Source organism: Oratosquilla oratoria, chromosome 21, assembly GCF_046742065.1.
Source record: "Oratosquilla oratoria isolate Oo_2021 chromosome 21, ASM4674206v1, whole genome shotgun sequence".
Lineage (NCBI taxonomy): Eukaryota > Metazoa > Arthropoda > Malacostraca > Stomatopoda > Squillidae > Oratosquilla > Oratosquilla oratoria.
The window spans coordinates 60,572,795-60,593,810 of NC_134797.1; the positions used below are offsets into that span (position 1 = coordinate 60,572,795).

General features: G+C 40.4%; 1 protein-coding gene across 7 annotated transcripts in view; it reads right to left on the reverse strand.

Annotated features, from left to right (window-relative positions):
* Positions 1-21,016, reverse strand: part of LOC143036983 (uncharacterized) — a 64,834-nt gene that overhangs the window by 32,164 nt on the left and 11,654 nt on the right. For 6 of the 7 annotated variants that reach the window (XR_012967448.1, XM_076205080.1, XM_076205081.1 and 3 more), the window contains exons 2-4: positions 20,622-20,836; positions 16,442-16,567; positions 8,672-8,788 (exon numbers count right to left, since the gene is read on the reverse strand). Coding sequence is in view for 6 of the 7 variants with exons in the window: in XM_076205080.1 (XP_076061195.1) it covers positions 8,672-8,788; positions 16,442-16,567; positions 20,622-20,694 (316 nt within the window). In the remaining variant the exon portion in view is untranslated. The remainder of the gene's footprint in view (positions 1-8,671; positions 8,789-16,441; positions 16,568-20,621; positions 20,837-21,016) is intronic. The other variant, XM_076205085.1, reaches the window with a different exon arrangement.

A 21,016-nucleotide genomic window follows, 5' to 3' on the forward strand; every position in this document is an offset into this window, starting at 1 on the left:
CACTCAATATGGGGCGTTGCTCAGTAGTGGCATTGCTCAGTGGTGGGGATGGGGTAAGGACCATGTTGTAAGAGAAATTGGAGGTGATGGGGAGCGTTGTTAGGAGAAGAAAGGGGAAGGTAAGCTGGCCTAAGCTTGTCGATGGAGATGCGATCTGGATTAACACCTCGGTGGATGAGGAAGTGTTTAGCTGATCTGCTGATGACTTTGACGGTTCCATTGTACGGGAGTTGGAGAGGGGTTCGTCTGGAGTCCCGCCTGACGAAAACATAGTCACTAGCAGCGAGGGCCAGGGGAACATGCACTGGCTTTGACTGTGGCGTCCAAGGTGGTGGTGGGCGGGTGTTGGCGAAAGTCTCCTTGATGAGCTGAAGGAGGGCGTAACGATCCGGATCGCCAACAGCGGGGGTGGCAATCTCCCCAGGAAGGCGAAGCTTTTCAGCGTACACTAGCTGAGATGGAGACACGTCACTGTCGACTTTGGAAGTGTTGTGAATGGAGAGGAGCACCAGGGGGAGGGCATCGGCTCAGTTGCAAGAAGATTACTGTGCCTTGAGCGACTCCTTCAGCTGTCGGTGGAATCTTTCTACCAGTCCATTGGCTTGAGGGTGGTAGGCGGTAGTCCGGTTGCGGTTGGTGCCAAGGAACTTGAGCATTCTGGACCAGAGATCAGATTCGAACTGGGAGCCCCTGTCGGTGACAATGGTGTGGAGGGCGCCGAATCTGGATACCCAACCGGAGAGGAAAGCACGGGCTGTTGTCTCGGCAGATGTATCCGGGAGAGGGATCGCCTCTGGCCACCTGCTGTACCTGTCGACACACATGAGCAGGTAACGCATGCCACGGGACGGTGGAAGGGGGCCCACAATATCTACATGGACTGATTGGAAGCATGCTGTGGGTGTAGGGAAACGTTGGAGTGGGGCGTGGACGTGGCGCGTGACCTTTGAAGACTGGCAGGGAAGACAGGTGCGGGTCCATTCTCTGACGTCTTTGCTGATGCCTGGCCAGACAACCCCATCCGTGAGGAGACGTTGTGTTGCCCAGATACCAGGATGACTGCGGTTGTGGAATGCCGAGAACACATCCTTATGATGACAGGCGGGGATGTACAGCCGGGGTTTGCCTGTAGAGACGTCACACCACAATGGTACAGGAGTGTTGGGGAGCTGTCGGAGCTGCAGGGAGGAGGTGTCATGCAGGTGTAGGAGACGGAGTTCCTCGTCGTTACCCTGGGAGGCGGTGATGTGGGCATAGTCGACGTGGTGGTGATCGGGGAGGATGCTGGAGGTAATTCTGGACAAGGCGTCGGCCACTTGTTTGTCCTCTCCCTTGATGTACTCAATGTGAGTATCAAATTAGGATAGGAATGACAGCTGCCAAGAGACTCTTGGTGAGTGGTAGTCGGAGATCCTCTCCAGTGCATGGGTGAGCGGTTTGTGGTCGGTAAGGATGGTAAATGGCCGGCCTTCTAAGAAATAGAGGAAGTGCTTCACGGCTAAAAATATAGCCAGAAGCTCCCTGTCGAATGCACTATAGAGCATTTGGGAAGGATTCAGTCGTTTGGAGAAGAATGCAATCGGTTGGAGCTGTCCGTTGACCCTCTGCTAGAGGACTGCGCCTATTGCTGTGGAGGAGGTATTGGTGGTAAGGAAGGTGGGGGCGTGGGCAACTGGGAAGGACAGGCCTGTCAAGGCTACTGTGCAATAGTAGCCTTGACCTGCCCAAATGCTTGGGTAGCTTCAGGAGACCACTTCACAGGTATGACCAACTGCTTGGAACGGTTCTTGGTGAGGTCGTTCAGTGGTGCGAGTTTGGTGGCTGCATCGGGGATAAATCTATGATAGTAGTTGACAATCCCAAGGAATTGGTGCAGCATCTTGACGAATGTTGGCTGTGGGAAGTCTATGATGGTGTCCACCTTCTGAGGGAGTGTGCAGGCCTGCTGTTGAGATGCGATGACTGAGGAAGTCGAGCGATGACACTCCTAGGAGGCATTTAGATGGGTGGATACGGAGACCATACTCTTGCAGTCGGCGGAAGAGAAGGCGGAGGTATTGGCGGTGTTAGTCGTGATTGTCAGAGGCCACCAATATATCATCGATGTAGACGGTGACGAAGTTGAAGTCTCTGAGGGCGTGGTCCATAAACCGCTGGAACATCTAGGCAGCATTACGCAGGCTATATGACAACATTTTCCACTCGAAAAGACCGAACAGAGTGACACTTGCTGTCTTCTGGATGTCCTCTGGTGCCACAGGAATCTGGTGGAACGCCCTAACCAGGTCGATCTTGGAGTCAAGTTCTCCCTTTACGCGTTTAGATTTAAATAAAGCCGAGTACATAGAGTTACTGTGAGTTTCATTCCCCTGGTGTGTCCGAACCTAACCACAACAAAGTGGTGACCCTGGAGTGACCCGATCTCTCAGTTTGGTCCCCCTCCTTATAAAGGAGGCTGGTGCGGACCCAGGCAACTTGTACTTGCTCCTGATTGGCCCATTTAATTTTCTTCTGGACGCTCTTGCTCACTACACTTGCCAACTATGACAAGTGGGGTACGTAGGCCTAAGTCGAGGGTCTGCCGACCGGTCTCCGGTGAGTTTTCGGTCGCAACACAATACACACGGTTGGCAACAGGATGGCGCTTAACGAGAAGGGATGAGGTTCTGCTTTTCTGACTCAGGTTAGGGTACCCGTGCGCCTGGGAGATAGTGCATACAATACCTGAGGAAGAAAAGCGCTGCCCGTACTGTGAGGCCCCGGTGACGAATCTGAGGCACTACCTGAAAGAGTGTCCAGCGATACTCTTTCTGAGAGCGGGTCCTCAGACAACTCCACAGGGACTTGTTCAGAGGTTTCTCAGAAACCTCACTAAAAATAAAATTGCCAACCTTCGTCATCCACCCCCCAGATAGGCCAGCATAACTGGCCTATAGGAGGACGGGCTTTCACCCCATAGCCCGTGCAGGGAAATGACCTGCTAAAAAAAAATATATATATATATATATATATATATATATATATATATATATATATATATATATATATATATATATATATATATATATATATATATGCATCACGGACAGTCTAGTTTTAGACTGGTGGCGCGTCGCCACAAGCACTCCAACACTTGTGGGCAAGGACTTCAGTGTGTGTGTGTAAGGTCACATCATTACCTATAGATCAGGTCATATATGAGCTTTGAGCTCTCATCCAGGAGTGTCATAGCAGTTAATCATGTGTCCAACATCCAATACTTGGTCCTGGATGCGGAGAGATACGAAAATGGGTCACTATGAGCATAGCTCTTGTCCCATAAAATACAACTAGGTAAATACACACACACACATGGAAAAAAAAAAAAAAAAAAAAGCTTTCCACACAGTGGTGGATGTCTGGAACAAACTGGAAGAAACAATGATGTGTGCAAAAACTATACATGAATTTAAGAACAAACTAGACACTGCGAGACACAAAGACAGGACACCATGAGCATCACTCCCCTTCCAGTAAGATACAACCAAGTAAATACATATCAGTTGTCAGCCTGTAAACGTCTACAACTGGCGCTCCTGGGGACTACATTAAAAACTGGGCCTCTCATCAGTGCTGCAATAGTAGGATACTTAAGTTGTGTTAAATGGGAAGGGGGAGCACTTGTGAGTGCCCTAGGTAAGTTAATACAGTGAAAATAGTGAGTACTGAAAAAAGATGGAAGAAAACAAAAACAGGCCTGATGAGACCCCTGGTGGTGAAGCAGTGAAACAAAAGGTAAACATGAGCTTAGAGACTCCATTAGGACTGAGGGGATTACTAGAAAACTATGAAGAAAGGCTATTTTCCAGATTTAAACATGAAAGAGGTGATGATTTCATTTAACATCACAAACTTCCCCCTATCGGGAAGCTAGGACACTGGACTTTGTAGTGTGAAATTTAATGAACCATGCCCTTAGTTCAACTCGCCCTGAGCAGGGTTCGAATGGAGAAGGTAATAAGGGATTTGAAAGATCTAGTTTTAGGGAGTCATTGAACAACAAAACATATTTTACAAGGAGATTAGTGAATTAAAGAAAGCAAATGCTGAAACAAATCAGGAAGTGAGTGCCCTAAAAAAAAAAGAATTGGTTGAGGTAAAACATGAAAATGAGGAATTGAAAAGCAAAGATACCACAAATAGTAGGACCATACAAGAGATCAATGAACAAATGAAGGCAATGACTGAGAAAATTAAAGGAAGAATAGGCAAGGAAAAAATATAGCATCTTGAGAAGGAATGGTAAAAAGATCACAAAAAGGATAGGGTATCTTTGAAGGAAATTGCTCAGCAACAAATGCAGGAGAACACTAAAAAAAAGTCATTCAAGTAATCAAGGAAAAAGAAAATTTGGTGAGATACAATAGACAAAAAGAAGTGTATAGTAGTATTTGGTCTAAAAGAAAAAGAGAACCCAGTTAGGGTCATGAGAGGCAAAGAAGAGAAAATATTTACAAGAGATTTTCTGAGAGTAGTAAAAGATGAGCAAGAATTAGAAAAGGAAATAGAGGAAGTGTAAATTAAGGTCATAAAGGGAAGTAGAAGAGATACTAGTAAGAACACGAAACTTAGTAAATACGTACATGCATATACCAAAGGCTTTTTTCCCCCTTACATGGGAGGTAGCCAAAAAAAAGGCATAGAAACCACTCCCACCCATTCCATCCCCTACATACTCCACTACCCTCCACCCTCTTCCCTCCCTCACATCTTGGCACCTCCTGGATGATGGGTCATCCCTGCATCCTGTCCACTGCCCTGAGCATTATAAAGATGTATAGATAAAAATATATATGAATCTTGAGGAAAGAGAGAGAAGACATTAAAAAGTGAAGCTAAAGAAAAAAATTATAAAAGACTGGAGACTGAGAAAAAAAAGTTCTTTTGGAGAGTGTTAGAGATGAGACTGAGAAAATGGTATTTTCAGGAAAAGGAAATGAAAGGAACAAAGAACGAGATGGAGAATGCAAAAAATTAAAAGTGGCTTATACTAATATAAATGGATTAATATCATGATTAAATGAGCTTAATGATTACTTGTCAGAAGCAAAGCCAGATGTAATGGCAATTGTAGAGACAAAATTAAGGGATCCACTGTCACCTAACAGTATTGGAAATGGATTATATAATCACTGGCTTAGAAATAGAGAGAGAAAACAGGGTGGAGGAATCTTGTTTTGGGCTAAGAAAAAATAATGTGATGGTTACAAAAGGAGGGAACAGTGTGGAAATTATTACAATAAGGGTTGAAGATAATGCCATGAAAAAGAGTGTGGTGATTTATGTACCTCCAAAAACAGGTTCTTGGAAAGAGAGAGTTTACTCTAAAATGTTAGAAGATACAAAGATTTCATTAAATGGGATACTGAAAGATGGAGGAAACATGCTATTTATGGGAAATTCTAACTGCAAATAAATCTGTTGGGAAGAAACTCGTCCTACAGAGGCAAACAAGCTTTAAGCACCTTCTCATCTTAGAAGCAATCTACATTAAAGGACAAAATCCACAATGGACAGACAAAAACCAGACCAATTCATCATTCCCACCTCAAAGTATTTAGATCACAGGCTTAGGTTCACTGCGAACGGGTCCTGTCTCATGATTGGCTGTCCAGATCATATGTCTCTCATAATGATCCACATGTTTTGTATTTAATGTCACCATTTCTCTATGTATTCAAGTTGTACTGAAGATGCCTAAGAGTTAGGCAAAAGCTCTACTAGTAAATCAAGAAGCAAGAATTGTCTTTACATCTATTACCAATTAAGTTTGGCCAGATAATTAGACAACCATATTCAATGTTCAAGTGTTAGAAAAGTTGAACATGTCAGCAAAAAGTTTGTGAATACAGATGCCGCAAAGTTTAATCATATATATATATATATATATATATATATATATATATATACATATATATATATATATATATGTATACATATATATATATATGTATATGTATATATATATATATATATATATATATGTATATATATATATATATATTATATATATGTATACACATATATATATATATCATCCATAATAACTAGGGTGTTGCTTTTATCAGCTTTAGTTAGCCATGTGCACTTTAATATATATATATATATACACAGTATATATATATATATATATATATATATACACACATACATTGACTTGGAAAAGGCATTTGATAAAGTACCTCACAGTTGACTTTGTGGAAATTGGAGCATGGAGGACTGAGAGGCAAGCTACTTGAATGGATGAAAGATTTTTTGAATGGAAGATACATGAGGACAGTAGTAAAGGATAAGATATCAAGATGGGAAGCAGTAATAAGTGGAGTTCCACAATGTTCAGTACTTGTACCAATAATGTTTCTTGTCTATGTCAATGACACAGTGGAAGATAGGAAGATACAATAATCTATGCCAATATGTTTGCAGATGACACAAAAATCACGAGAAGAGTGAAAAATGGGGAGGACAGTAGACTATTGCAAAAAAATCTTGACACTTTTTTTTTGCATGGAGCCAAGAATGGGAAATGAGGTTCAATACCAAAAAATGCAAAGTACTCCAAATGGGCAATAATGGCAAAAGACCATACCTAAAATATTCCTTGGGAAGTGAACACATTACAAAAGCAAAAGATGAGAAAATTCTGGGAGTCTCAATAAAAGACAACCTGTCACGTGACAGATATATAAGCAGGATTGTGGGAGAGACATATGGACTACTGCAGAAGATCAATGTGGTGTTTCACTGTATGGATGAAGAGGTAATGAAAAACTCATTGAAACCCTGATCAGTCCAAGACTGGGATATGTTTCAGTAGTAAAGTCCCCACACAGAGAGAAGGATATAAGCAAGATCAAGAGAATACAAAGGGCAGCAACCAAACTGGTACCCAGCCTGAGATCAACCATATTAGGAAAGACTAATAGCACTGGGTCTGCCAACTTTGAAAGATTGAAGGGAAAAAAGTGATATGATTATAGTATTCAGGTCACTAAAGGGGATAGATTGCACTGACAGAAGAGATCCCCTGATTAAAGATGGCAGGGATTTAAAAGGTCATGTGACCAAACTAAGAAAGACCATATGTCTAGAGAATGTGAAGAAATACAGGTTTCCATATAGATGCATAAATACTTGAAATAGCTTTGTAAGTGATATAGCCTAAGCTCAAACAGTACATAAGTTCAAATCTAAATATACATACATACATATACCAAAGGCTTTTTCCCCCCTTATAAGGGAGGTAGCAAAAAAAAAAAAAAAATCATAAAAAACACTCCCACCCATTCTATCCCTATCACACTCCACTCCTCTCCACCCTCTTTCCTCCATCTTATCTTAGCACCTCCTGGATGACATAAATATGATAATTGGAAATCAAGGCATTAGATTAAGTTGAAACTACAAGAATTACAGAATAGGAGATGGGATCTAATGAGTGTTGTTTCTTTCATGTATGCTATAATTAGGTAAATACACGTACACCACTCCTTGCCCACCAGAGTTGGAGTGCCAGCTTGCAGTGCAGCAATGCTGAAATCTTTTTAGCCTTGGATGGGACTTAAACTCTGATCGGTAGATTAACTGTTAAGATCGGTACCACAGCACTGTTGAGAGCACATATTCGTTTGTGTGATTCAACATAGGCTTCTTAACAATATGAAAATTATAAACATTAAGCATGGAAAGAAAACGTACAATGACAAAAGTTATTTCGCCTTCAGGTACTTAGATGTATAAATCTTCAGAAGCGAAATGAAGTTTGTGTGATTTGTAAGTAGATGTATTATCAATATGAATAGGGCATACATTATATTTAGAAGAAAACTGCAGAATGAAATGGCATATGTCTCACCAAACAAAAAGGAACACAAATAAGATTGCAGAACTTTATTTCATATATGTTTTGTAGCAATGAATAAGTTATCTATTTCTGTTGGACAACATGCATTATATAAATGAAATACTACACTTTTCATTAAAAAAAAATCCCAGGCACATAGCACTATTGACCCTTCTTCCCCTAATACTTCACACTATATCCCTTCTTCCTTGATATATATACTGTATATATATATATATATATATATATATATATATATATATATATATATATATATATATATAATATATATATATATTTATATATATGTAATATATATATATATATAAATATATATATATATATATATATATGTATATATAATATAATATATATATATATGTGTATATATATATGTATATATATATATATATATATATATATATATATATATATATGTATGTGTGTATATATATATATATATATATATATATATATATATATATATATATATATATATATATATAATATATATATATAGTAATTTCACTAAATTCCACCTTTCATCTTCTCTCCTCTCTCCTTGTTTTTCTTTCTCACCTTAGCACCTTGCAACCCACACTTCTCTTCATCTACAGCAGCATAATATTAATCTAATTTTCTTTCATACTCCTTCCTTAGTTCCTTTCATTCCTCGCCCCACACTGGTCCATCATTCACTCACTTTCATCCTTTCTCATTTTCCACCCCAACCCTCCACTCTCATGTATAATCCTGTCCTCTCTACTTCCATTTGACATCCGTCCTTACCAGAACTGTGAGAAATGACAACGAAGAATGAGACATGATCCTTAACCTGGACGTTTGGCTTCTCCACTGTGATACTCTCATCCCAACACTGCTGGAGAAGCTGTAGTATCAGGTTTCCTGCAACATCAGAGGTAATTGATTATAAAGGAACAAACGAAAAGGTCATTGTATTTGTAACACCTGTGATAAGGATATTCATGACAATAAAAGGGACTGTATCAGATTTTATTCTAATATTTCATTTAGACTAAGGCTAAGTAATCATACTCATATTAAGGGACTTAACATCTAGCTAACACCAGACAACTTTGTTAATGATATAGAAAATTATTTCTCAACAATTTTCAATTTCATTTCCATTAAAGTTCTTGAGTGCCAGGAATATCATTAAGCTTGGATCTTTAGGTTATTGCAATGGTGTGACAAAGATTTGATAATGATATATCTGAAGAAAGAAATTTTATTTATATGATGCAAGTCATACAGAAAGATCATCATATACTGATTGATCTATCATAGAAAAGATCTATCATAGAATGATAGACAAAAGAATGGATGACAATGAAAAAAATTAATTTGCTGTCAAAACTATGACTTCAATTATCATACTTAGATTTGAATTCATATATTGTTCTATTTTGGATGATATTGCCTTCTAAGTTATTTCAAGTAATTATGTATGTGTTGAAAACTTCATATCCTGTAGACATTTAATCTTTCTCAATTTATTCTCATGATTTCCTAAAGCCCTCCCAACTTGAGCTGTATTACCTAATCTATTCTAAGTATTTATCTATCTATATGGAAAACAGTATTTCTTAATTTGTTCTCATAGTCCTCTTATCCTTAATCAAAAGATATCTTCTGGCAAAGTAATCTATCCATTTAGCAACCTGAATACTATAATTATGTCACCCTTTTCTCTTTGATTTTTCAATTTTGGTATATCCAATATCATGTCTTTCCTCATTTAGCTGATCTGCCATGCTGGAAAAGTTTGGTTCCTTCCCTTTGTATTCTCTCAGTCTTCACTCTGTTTGAGGACAATGCCACTGATATATTTCCTAGTCTTCGACAGATTAAGGCTTATGAGTTTATTCATCATCCCTTCATCCATATAGTTAGAGGCCACCTTAATTTTCTGCAGAAATCCATACATCCCACAATCTTACTGATATGTCTCTCTGGTGACAGGTTGTCTTTTATCAACATTCAAATCTTTTTACTCCTTTGTATTTATGATGGATTGGCTTTCAAAGGAATAGTTCAAAGATGGTCTGTTTGAGCTATTGTCCATTTCCTTTTTTTTTTTTTTTTTGTACTGAGATTAATTTTCCATTTTTGGCTCAATGCAAACATTGTCTAGATCTTTTTGCAACAGCTGACGGTCCTCCCTGTTTCCCTTCTCATGATTTTTGTATCATCTACAAACAAGTTGGCATAATATATGTTATACCATATATCATGTCATTACTTTAGATGATAAACATTCCAGGTGATATCACTGAACCTTGTGGAACTCCACTGGTTACTGCTCTATATCCTGATATCTTATCCTTCACTACTGTTCTCATGTACATTCCCTTTAAAATAATAATTTATCCATTCAAGTAGGTTACCTCTTTGTTCCCTAATATGTTCCAGTTTCCACATCAGGTGAATGTGAAGTCTATCTTTCAGCACACCAAGAAGCTTCTTAGCCCCTTATAGTGGAGGTAGCCAGCCAAGGCATGTACCCACATCCAAGCATCTCACTCCCATCCACCACCCATTTGTTTCCCTTTTTAGTTTCTTGTGGATGAAAGGTCATCTCTGTCACTTGCAAACTGTCCAGGTCAGGAATGCAACAAGAAACAGCACATCCACAGCAGGGCCAGCTGCATTATTTACATGGTGACCCTACCTCCTTGTCCCCTCATGCGAAAACAGAGGATATGAATAGAAATCCCATTGAACTGTGTCAAATTGTAGTTTATTCACAACCATGCTCCACTCACACCTGTATCTTGCCTTCTCCCTTCTAAGCTCAACAGGTATTCTTGTTTTACTCATGATTCCCTCCACATCCATCCATTTCATTCTTGGTCTCCCCCTTAGGTTCATTCCTTCCACCTATGCCTTCCACACTATTTTTGCCAGTCTTTTCTACTCACTCCTTTCATGTACCCAAACCATCCTAATATTCTTTCATCAGCCCTATGTGCCAGTTCCATTTCCACTCCTGCTCTCCTTGTCATGCCCTAACTTAATTATGAAAGTGTCCTATTTATACGTGTATTGTATACTGACCTTGTGTTATGCCTATGTTGTTTATGTATTATAAGTAAATGAATTCAGACATATAAAAATGTATAGAAGTATAAGGCAGAAGAGATGTTTCAGATGTTCTGCATGACTGTATGTGGGATTCAGTGATAGCAGAGGTGTGAGAGCAGTAGGAATCATGTTCCAAAACAAACAGTGAATTGAATATGTTACATACATAACCTCCTGAATGTATTCCTTTCACGATGTCATGGGCATGCTACTGTATAAACAAGCACCAAAGGACATGCAGAAAGAGAGAAGAGAAGACACTAAAACCCAAGAAAGAAAGACATGTGGTCACCGTTTCTGATGTCATCCCATTGTTGACCTACACTACATCCGTGTCTTCGTCCTGGCCAAATAGTCCCTTGGACTCTCCTCAACTACAAAACACTTGTGTCTTTGCGGCACCTGTGTCTTCATCCTGGCTGAATAGTCCCCTGGAGCATATAGAGTAGTTGGTGAGGAACAGAGCTGGTTTAGGAAAGGTAGAGCATGTGTGAATCACTTATTTTGTGGTAAGGCAAATCTATGAAAAATCTATGGAAAAAAGGAGAGTATACTTGTCTTATTTTTTGGGGGGTTATACAGATTTAGAGAAGGTTTATGACAAGAGGATCTATGCTTTCTGTTAAGACAAAAAAAGAACCAGAAGGTGACAGGATAAACAGGAAAACATTGTGTGAGATATTGCAGATATATGGGATGGGGGAAAGCAAATAAGGGCAGTCAAAGTTTTTACATGAGTAATAGAGCTTGTGTTAGGGTTGGGAATGGTGAGAGCTTGGTGAAGACAAGGCAGCATCAGGGCAGTCTTATGTCACCATGGCTGTTTAATGTGTACATGAATGGAGTGGTATGGGATTACAAAGGATTACAAAGGCAGAGCATGCCAACAGGAAACCTTTTGGTCCATATCAAGGTTGGATGCAAAAAAAAAATTATACATACTTACATATACTAAAGGCTTTTCCCCCCTTACATGGGGGGTAGCCAAAAAGAAAAAGGCATAGAAATCACTCACACCCATTTCATTTCCCATATATTCCACTCCCCTCCACCCTCCTCCCTTCCTCCTATCTTGGCACCTCCTGGATGACAGGTCATCCCTGCATCCTGTCCACTGCCCTGGGTCAGAAGCAGTGTCGCAAGACACAGCACATCCACAGCAAGGCCGCTTCATAAATTCAGCAACCCCACCTCGCCGTCCCCTCATGCAGAAAAGGAGAAGATGGGGAGAAATCCCTTTGGGCTGCATCAATTTTTTTTTCTCATACATACTTCATTACCTCCCATCCCCCACCCACTCACTCTCATACATCACAGCCTCATCTATACACAACCCTTCTCCATTCACCCCTATCTTCTGTCCTCTCCCGTCCTTCCTCTAAAGACATTCCTCTCTTTTCTAAAGCCCCTTTCACCCCATCCATCCATCTCATATTCACTCCTTCCACCTCCGCCTTCCACACTTCTTTTACTAATCTTTCTTTACTCATTCTTTCCATGTGTCCAAACCATCCTAATACTCTTTCATCAACCCTATCTCCCAGCTCCTTTTCCACCCCTGTTCTCCTCCTCACCTCTCATATCTCACTCTATCTAGCCTAGTAACCCCTATCATACTTCTCAGTCATTTCATCTCAAACACATTCAAACTCCTTCTCTCTTCCTCTCTCATGTTCCCTGTTTCTGCCCCGTACATTGCTGTTGGCACAATCACTCCTTCATATAACCTCCTCTTAGCATCCATTCCCAGATGTCGATTTCTCATTACAGGCATTTACTCGCTTCTCTCAATCTACATTCTACCTCCACCCCCCCTCCTCCCTTTCCTGTCACATTCGCACCCAAGTATCTGAAACTATCCACTTCCTCCAGTTTCTCACCCTTAATGATCACTTCCAGCCTACTGTCACTCTCTCCCCTTGTACATCTCATCACCTTACTTTTGCCCACATTTATCTTCTGCTTCCTTCTTTCACACACCTTCTCAAACTCTGTCACTAACTTCCTCAATCCCTCCTCCGATCCTGCCACAAGCGCAGTGTCATCAGCAAACAACAGCTGGCTCACCTCCCACTTTTCTCCATTTTCTTTAATCATCTCCAATCCCTGATCCACTACCCTTGCATTCACCTCTCGCACCACCCCATCCATGTAAAGATTGAACAACCAGGGCGACATAACACACCCCTGACGAAGTCCCACCTTTACCTCAAACCATTCACTCTCTCCATTTCTAATCCTAACGCAAGTTCTACTACTCTCATAAAAACTCTTGACAGCTCCCACAGTGCCTTCCTGTCTACCCTGTCATAAGCCTTTTCCAGATCCATAAAAGCCCATTAAACATCCTTACCTTTTCCTATAGCTTTCTCACATATCTGTCTTACCACACAAATCTGATCTACACATCCCCTACCTGTCCTAAAACCACACTGCTCCTCACCAATTACTCCCTCTGTTCCTCTCCTAATCCTCTCAATCAAGCCTTCCCAACTACACTCAACAAGCTGATCCTTCTGTAACTACTACACTCACACTTGTCCCCCTTTCTTTTGTAAAGCGGAACTATACAGGCACTCCTCCAGTCCTCTGGCACTCTACCCTCTCTTAAACAAACATTAAATAACCTCACCAGCCAGTCCACCATCACTGTACCTCCTTTCTTCAGACATTCTGCATGGCATCCATCCAACCCAGGTGCCTTACCTGCTCTCATCATCTCATCAGCTGCCTTCACTTCATCCTTCCCTATTTCTCCTCCATTTTCCTCACTCATCACTCTCATTTTCTTTGCGCTTCCCACTGCAACTACCTTTCCCTCCCTATCCTCCTTCACATTTAGCAACTCCCTAATATACTCTGCCCACCTTCCTCTCATTGCCTTCTCTTCTATTATCATCTCTCCATCTGCACCTTTTACCTTCTCTTCTCTACTTGATTTGCCTCCTCTTCCTCTTTTAATTTCTTTCCAAAACATCTTTTTATTACTTTCAAAATTTTCTGTCATACTCTCTCCCAATTTCACATCTGCTCTTCTCTTTGCTTCCTTTATCTTATGCTTAACTTCCTTTCTCTTTACTTTGTACCTCTCATACGATTCCCTCGTCCTAATTTGTAGCCAATCTATGAATGCCTGCTTCTTCTCTTCTACACCCTTCTTTGCTTCCTCATCCCACCACTCGCTACCCTTCTTTCTATTTCCTCCCACCCTCCTTGTTCCACACACCATCTTTACATACCTTATGACTCCCTCCTTGAACCATCCCCATTCCTCCTCCACTCCTAGTTCTACTCTATCCTTTACTCTCTCCCACTCCTCTCTCAAGTTCTTATACTCATTCTCCTTTTTTTCCTCATTTAAACAGTTCACTCTAAGTACCTCCCTACCTTATGCCCTTTTCCTCTTTCCCCACCTGTTCTCCACTCTCAATTTACCTTCCACCAGGAAATGATCTGATATTCCCCCACTCTCTCCCCTTAGAACATGTACATCCTTAACTCTTCCTACCATACTCCTGGTCACCACTATATAGTCCATTAACGCTCTATCTGCCACCCTCCCATCCACCACCCTCTCCCATGTGTATTTATACTTGACTTTCTTCTTAAACACTGTATTTGCTATCATCAACTCTCTTTCAAGACACATCTCCACCATCAATTCTCCACTACGATTTTTGCCTTGAACTTCCCAATCACTCCGTCAATTGGTTCATTTCCTACCCTAGCATTTAGGTCTCCCGATACAACTACATTGACATTTCTCCCTAATCCCTCTATGCACTCATTTATATCTACCCAAAATGCCTCCCTTTCCTCTAAGTTCTTCTCACTACCAGGCCCATACGCACTTACAAAAACCCACATCTCCTTTCCCACCAGCTTCACCTTCAACAACATCAACCTTGATGACACCTCCTTCCACTCCACTACCCGCTTACTTATCTCTTCACTTACTAGTATAACCACCCCTTCTCTCCCTCATCCCCTTTTCACTCCTGAGTACCTCCCAGCTACACTCCCAAACTCACAGTTGCCCTTTCCTTTCATTTTAGTTTCACTTAAAGCCAGTACATCCATCTTTCTTCCCACAAACATACTGCCTATCTCTTCCCTTTTACTCTCATCCATACCACATCCACACACATTAAAGGACCCAAACCTTAGGGTACTGGTTGGAAAACTCCCAGACCCTCTTATGCCTTTACTTTCTTTTTTAGGAATGTCCCCTATTGGGGCTACAGGTAGTAGGACTCCTAATACCATCCCCCATCCCTTTTCTGTCACCTTATACGACTCAAGTGGAAATACTTGGTGGCAGTATTCTTTTCCCCCACCAAAGGGTAGGTAGGCAAAAAAAGGAAATGAATATTCAGATAAATGGTACAGGACAGTAACAAGGGGTTGGGGGGACAGCATAACGGAGGGACAGTCGTAGTATAAAAGTGTCATCATTTCTCTATGTACAGAGTTTTCCTCTATCACAGACAAAATGATGTTTGGCTCTGGTCCGTAGGGGCACCCCATATAGACCCTAAAGTATCAACTGCATGCTACTTTGCCACAATAAATAGATAAATGAATAAATAAAACTATAATAAAGTAAATAATGATAAATAAAATAAATGCATAGGTATAGTTAAATAATAAACAAACAGGTAAATAATAGATGTAGATGTGAGAGAGATGGGCAGTGGATTGGAGTTGTTTAGAGAGACTAAAGACAAGTGGGAAATGAACCAGTTTGCTAAGGATACTGCACTTGTAGCTGTGTCACAGGAGGGTCTGAGGCAGTTGGTGACAGAGTTTGGGAAGGTATGTGATCAAAGGAAGCTCAAGGTGAATGTGGGTAAAGGCATGGTGATGAGATGTACAAGAGATGAAGATGGTAGTAAGCATGAGGTCAGTCTTGAATGAGAGGTTAGAGGAAGTGGATAGCTTTGAATATTTAGGATTGCATGTGGCAGGGTGGAGGTAAACTGTCTTAGAGAAGTGGAAAGTATGAAAACAGGTATCTGGGGATGAATGCAAAGTGAAGATTGCATGAAGGTGTGAATATACCTATGACACTGTATGGAGCAGAGACTTAAAACTTAAAGGAGTAGAAAGGTGAAATTTAAATGAGTTTGAGATTAAATGTTTGATAAGTTTAAATGGAAAAACAAATGATTGCTGGATGAGTGTGGGATGGGTGAAGGGTGGGTCCATGCCTTGGTTGGGTATCTCCATTATAAGGGAGAAGAGGTTTTATATATATGTTTGTAGAAATAAAGTGAGTTTTGCAGAATTTAAACTCTCCTAAATGCACAGGTGCATAAAGAAAACAAATGTGGACTAAACATATAGTATATATTGAGAGAAAAGGTCACATGTGTATCTTGTTCATAATAGTGCCACTTAGCAAGTTCTGTTGCAAATCCTGTGTTAATGATAAAATTGCTGATTGACACTTACGGCTTCCAGCATTCATTATTTCGCTGGTATCACACAGGACAGCCTGGCGCAACATGGGCCCCATCTCTTTTATGTGAGGCTGACTTGTCACACAATCTTGAATGTGGATATTTTCGAGGGGCACAACTATGGAACAGAAATATGAAGGAAAGTGAAACCCAGTAAATGTAGATATATGGCTAGGATGGGTGACAGAAGATATGTATCACCTACATTGTCCTAAGCGATCAGGCCTCCTTTCCTGCAAAATGAAATCAGTGAAATGAAAATATATAATTTCATATTACTGCTGCATCCCACCTTGCTGCTCTACAACAATAATTCTCAATATAATATATTCACTTTACCTAGCTCTGTCAGCTTCCTAGGTCAATCTTTATTAGAGTCAATGCATAGAAATCATTTGCTTACCAGAAAATTCATAACACTGCATTCCATTTAGTTATGAATTCAGTGTTAAACTATCCAACACTTTAGGGATATGATTAAACCTGACAGATTGCAAGAGACCATAAGACCTACACTAGGCAGTTCCATGTCCATTACCACCTGTCCTCTCCATCTATAAAGTTGTCTAACAATTTCTTAAAACAACCAATATTTTCAGCTCTCACTACATGGTTACTAAGTCTATTCAATTCAATGACCACCTTATTAGTAAACCAATTCTTGCTTATTTCCTTTTTAAATCTAAATTTGTCTAATTTAAATCCATTACTGCAAGCCCTGTCCTGTTGTCTGAATATGATGACCTTGTTTTCATCACCTTTGTTAAAGCCTTTGATCCACTTGAGCACCTCAGAACACCCAGCACTCTGCATCTTTCCAGAGAGTGTAAGTTAAAGTGCCTAGGCCTTTCCTCATTAGGTAAATTTCTGAGCCCATGTATCATATTGGTCATTCTCCTCTTACTGATTCTAGTGAGTTGATGTCCATTCTATAGGACGGAGCCCAAAACTAAACCACATAGTCAAGGATGGGTCTAGCTTGTAATAGACAGAGTTTGATAATTGCCTCTGCACTTACATAACCATCCTAGCAATGAAACCTAATGCTCTGTTGGCTTTATTCCTGGCACTAATGGATTTAATGTCAGGACTCACTAGAACTCCCAAGTCTCACACTTAGTTTTCTCTAAAAACATGTTATCTAAGCTATATCTGCTTTCAGGGTTGTGTAGCCCTATGTTTAACACCCTGCACTTTGAGATATTGAAGTCCACTTGCTACTTCACTGGCCATGTAAATAAATTGTTAAGATATTCCTGCAGAATCACACCATCTCCTGCCCCAGACTCGGAAATACAAAACTAGGAAATCCATCAGCCCATCTCTTAGACATCCATATGTCTGCACAGGTAAGGTGATTCAAATGTAGATATATAAGTAGATGTTTTAAGTTTGTAGAAGTGTATATCAATTAACTGATATGGAAACAGACATAGGGCTAATTTTGAGATAGAAGAAGTATGTTACTTTCTTGAAGTCTCCAATTGTCTTTGTCAGTCCTAAGTTTATATATGATAAGGATCTGCAGTGAAAAGTTACAATAATACAAAAGTGCACAAACAAACTAAAATGCTTTTTCCTCCTATTATACAAATAATATAGTTCACATGGTAAAAATACATACATTCTTAAAGATTATGAAATAGTTGCACTGTCAAAAAACGGTGCATCATTTATCAAAACAAGTAATATGTGGTGGAATTTTATAGAAATAAGACAAATATATAAGAGCCTGACAACTTGTACAAATGTCTATTGGACAGATGTTACACCCCAACTTCAGTGAGTGGATATTTCATGTTTTTAGTTTAAGTGATACTTTATTGAATATATTTGTTTTTCAATATAGATATTAGATTACATTTGCAGTAAATTTGTAAGGTTATATTACATTCCATTTGCTATGTTTAGCAATCTTTCTATACATACTGATGAAGAAATATTAGGAATTTCTTTGGTCTGTATAACATAACGAGATTGTATTGAATCTCTATCTGTATACCAGTACGTTTAATGAGGAAGACAGCCAAGGCATGCACCTTCAATCTTTTCCCTGTTGTCTTAGCTCCTTGTGGGTGAAGAGCCATCCCTGTCCCCATCATCCCCGAGTCTAATTCAGAAGCAATGTAGCAAGACACAGCACATCCACAGCAGAGCCAGCTGCTTCATTTGTACAGGGACCCTCTATCCTCATCTCCTAATGTGAAAATAGAGAAAACGAATAGAACTCCTATCAGGCCACATCAAATTATTTTCCATTTACAACCATTCTCCACTCACACCCATCTCTTGCCTTCTCCCTTCCTTGCTCAACAAATACTCCCCCTTTACTCAAAGCCCTTTTTACCCACTCCATCCATCTCATTCTTGGTCTACCCCACAGGTTCACTCAATCCACCTGTGCCTTCTACATTCTTTTTGCTAGTTTTTCTTCATTCATTCATTACTCTATCCATCAACACCTACCATTCTTCGTAAAGACTTTATCTCAAATACATTTGAATTTCCCCTTTCTGCCTCCCTTACATTCCATACTGTGTCATAGGCATTATCACCCCTTTATACAGTCTCCTCTTCATCCCAGGTGCACCTATTTATTTTGATACTTTCTATTCCTCCTAGACATTTATTTGCTTCCCTCTCCTAGATCCTGATTTCTCCATTCCCTGCAACATGCTACCCTAAATATAAAAAGATATCTACATACGCCAAGGCGAGGTTGAGGGGGTATCTGGGTTCTCTCTGCTATGGTCTCACGGTCCATGGGGGCAGGGTATCAACCTGCATCTCTGGAGGCAGCCCCTCCACCACTACCTGCTAGAGCAGCTAGTGTGTAGAGCCACGGACACATTTAGCCTGGGACTCAGCCCGTCACTCACCTCCTTGGCAGGAATGGCACAGCATCAGGCGTGGATACAAGGGGCGGGGGCAGCCCCCCTCCCCAACGCTCCTCATCAGACCCCGGAAGAATATTATCGCAGGTCTGTGTACATTCCGTTCGTAGATCACGTGCTGTCTGAATTAAGATATTGTTTCGGCGAAAGCAGTGTGGCTGTAACACCTCAGGTAAAGGAACTCCTCAAAGGTCCGGACACAAACGCAGCAGCTGTTCTACAAGCTGCAGAGTTGTATCAAACAGATATTGAATCACTGCCTCTTGTAAAAGCAGAAATAGAACGTTAGACAATATGTTCCCCAACGTTCAGTTCTCTGATGGACGCGGAAATGCACGCGAGTACGAACATGTTTCCTATGCCTTTTGAAAGTTGTGCTAATGCAAGTGGTGTCAAATGCTCAAGCTGAGAGGTCTTTTTCAGCACTTAAAGGACTGAAAAAAATCTTAGAAGCACAGTTGGGCAGGAACGCATGAATGGTCTTGCATTGCTTTCAGTGCATTATACCATTCCCATTTCCGTGGAGCAAATCCTGAACAAATTCTCGGAAAAGAACCGCCGTTTACTTTTCAATTGATGTGTTGTTGTATATTGGTGTCAATGGTGTATTACTGTTGTATTATGGTACCAAAACACCATTATTATAAATGGTGTGTTGTATTATTTGACGGTAATTGAGTAGTGAGCACACATTTATGTTTTGCAGAGCGCGATCTGTCATGTTATTTTCATTAATAATAATATTTTTTTCACTCATCTCTAGTTTGATTCTCCTTGGATAAACACTTCTTAGTGCGAATTTATTATTTGGATTATATTTGTGAATTATATATGATTTTACATACAATTACGAGCAAAACAGACTTAGGTTTCTGGACCGATCTCCAACCCAACAGCATTATTCTCGGGGTTAAACTATCGGCGTGTTTCAAGTATCGGTTATCGGTTCGCCTCCCCCTCCCCCCCCAATAACATTCCTGGATCCTCGCCTGCACAGCACCTCACCGTCTCCCCTTCCAAAGCAACACCCTCCCCCTGGCACTGCAGGCAGTTGAGGGGTACCCTCCCCACCTTCACCTGAGACCAGGGTGTCCCGTATAATAACAATGGTATCGAATGGACAATAAATCATGTATATAAACTAGTTAGAGCCACCTGCAAGGTTGAGGTCTGAGTGGGAACTAGCCCAGCAAATAAATAAATAAATATAGTAAAAATAATCATAAAAACACATAAAAATAAATAACAACAAAAACAAATCTGCCAATTGTCACTTACCGGCCATTATGCTGAGACTGAGTACCATCCAAACGATGGAAACTGAAGTCCTTTGTTTTGAATGAGCCCACATGCTCCGCCTTCCCTTTTATCAGGAGTGGGTTTAGGATATATGAACAGCAAGCCACTGTTAGGTTCGTGACAGTCTTCCACGCGATGGAACCAAAATAACTTTGGATAATTTTTAAACAGAAGCACACTTATTTATACCAAACCTGTGAAATACAACAAAGATATAGACGAATATTTGTCAAATATACAAAATGTATGAAAGCTAAAGTACACAAGCAGAAAAAAATGTCTATGTATTAACACACACACGGCTTGACGGTTAGTGGTACCATTCTCGACCACTAATTGAGCGACCCGAGTTCTAGTCCCGCCCAGGGTTGGTG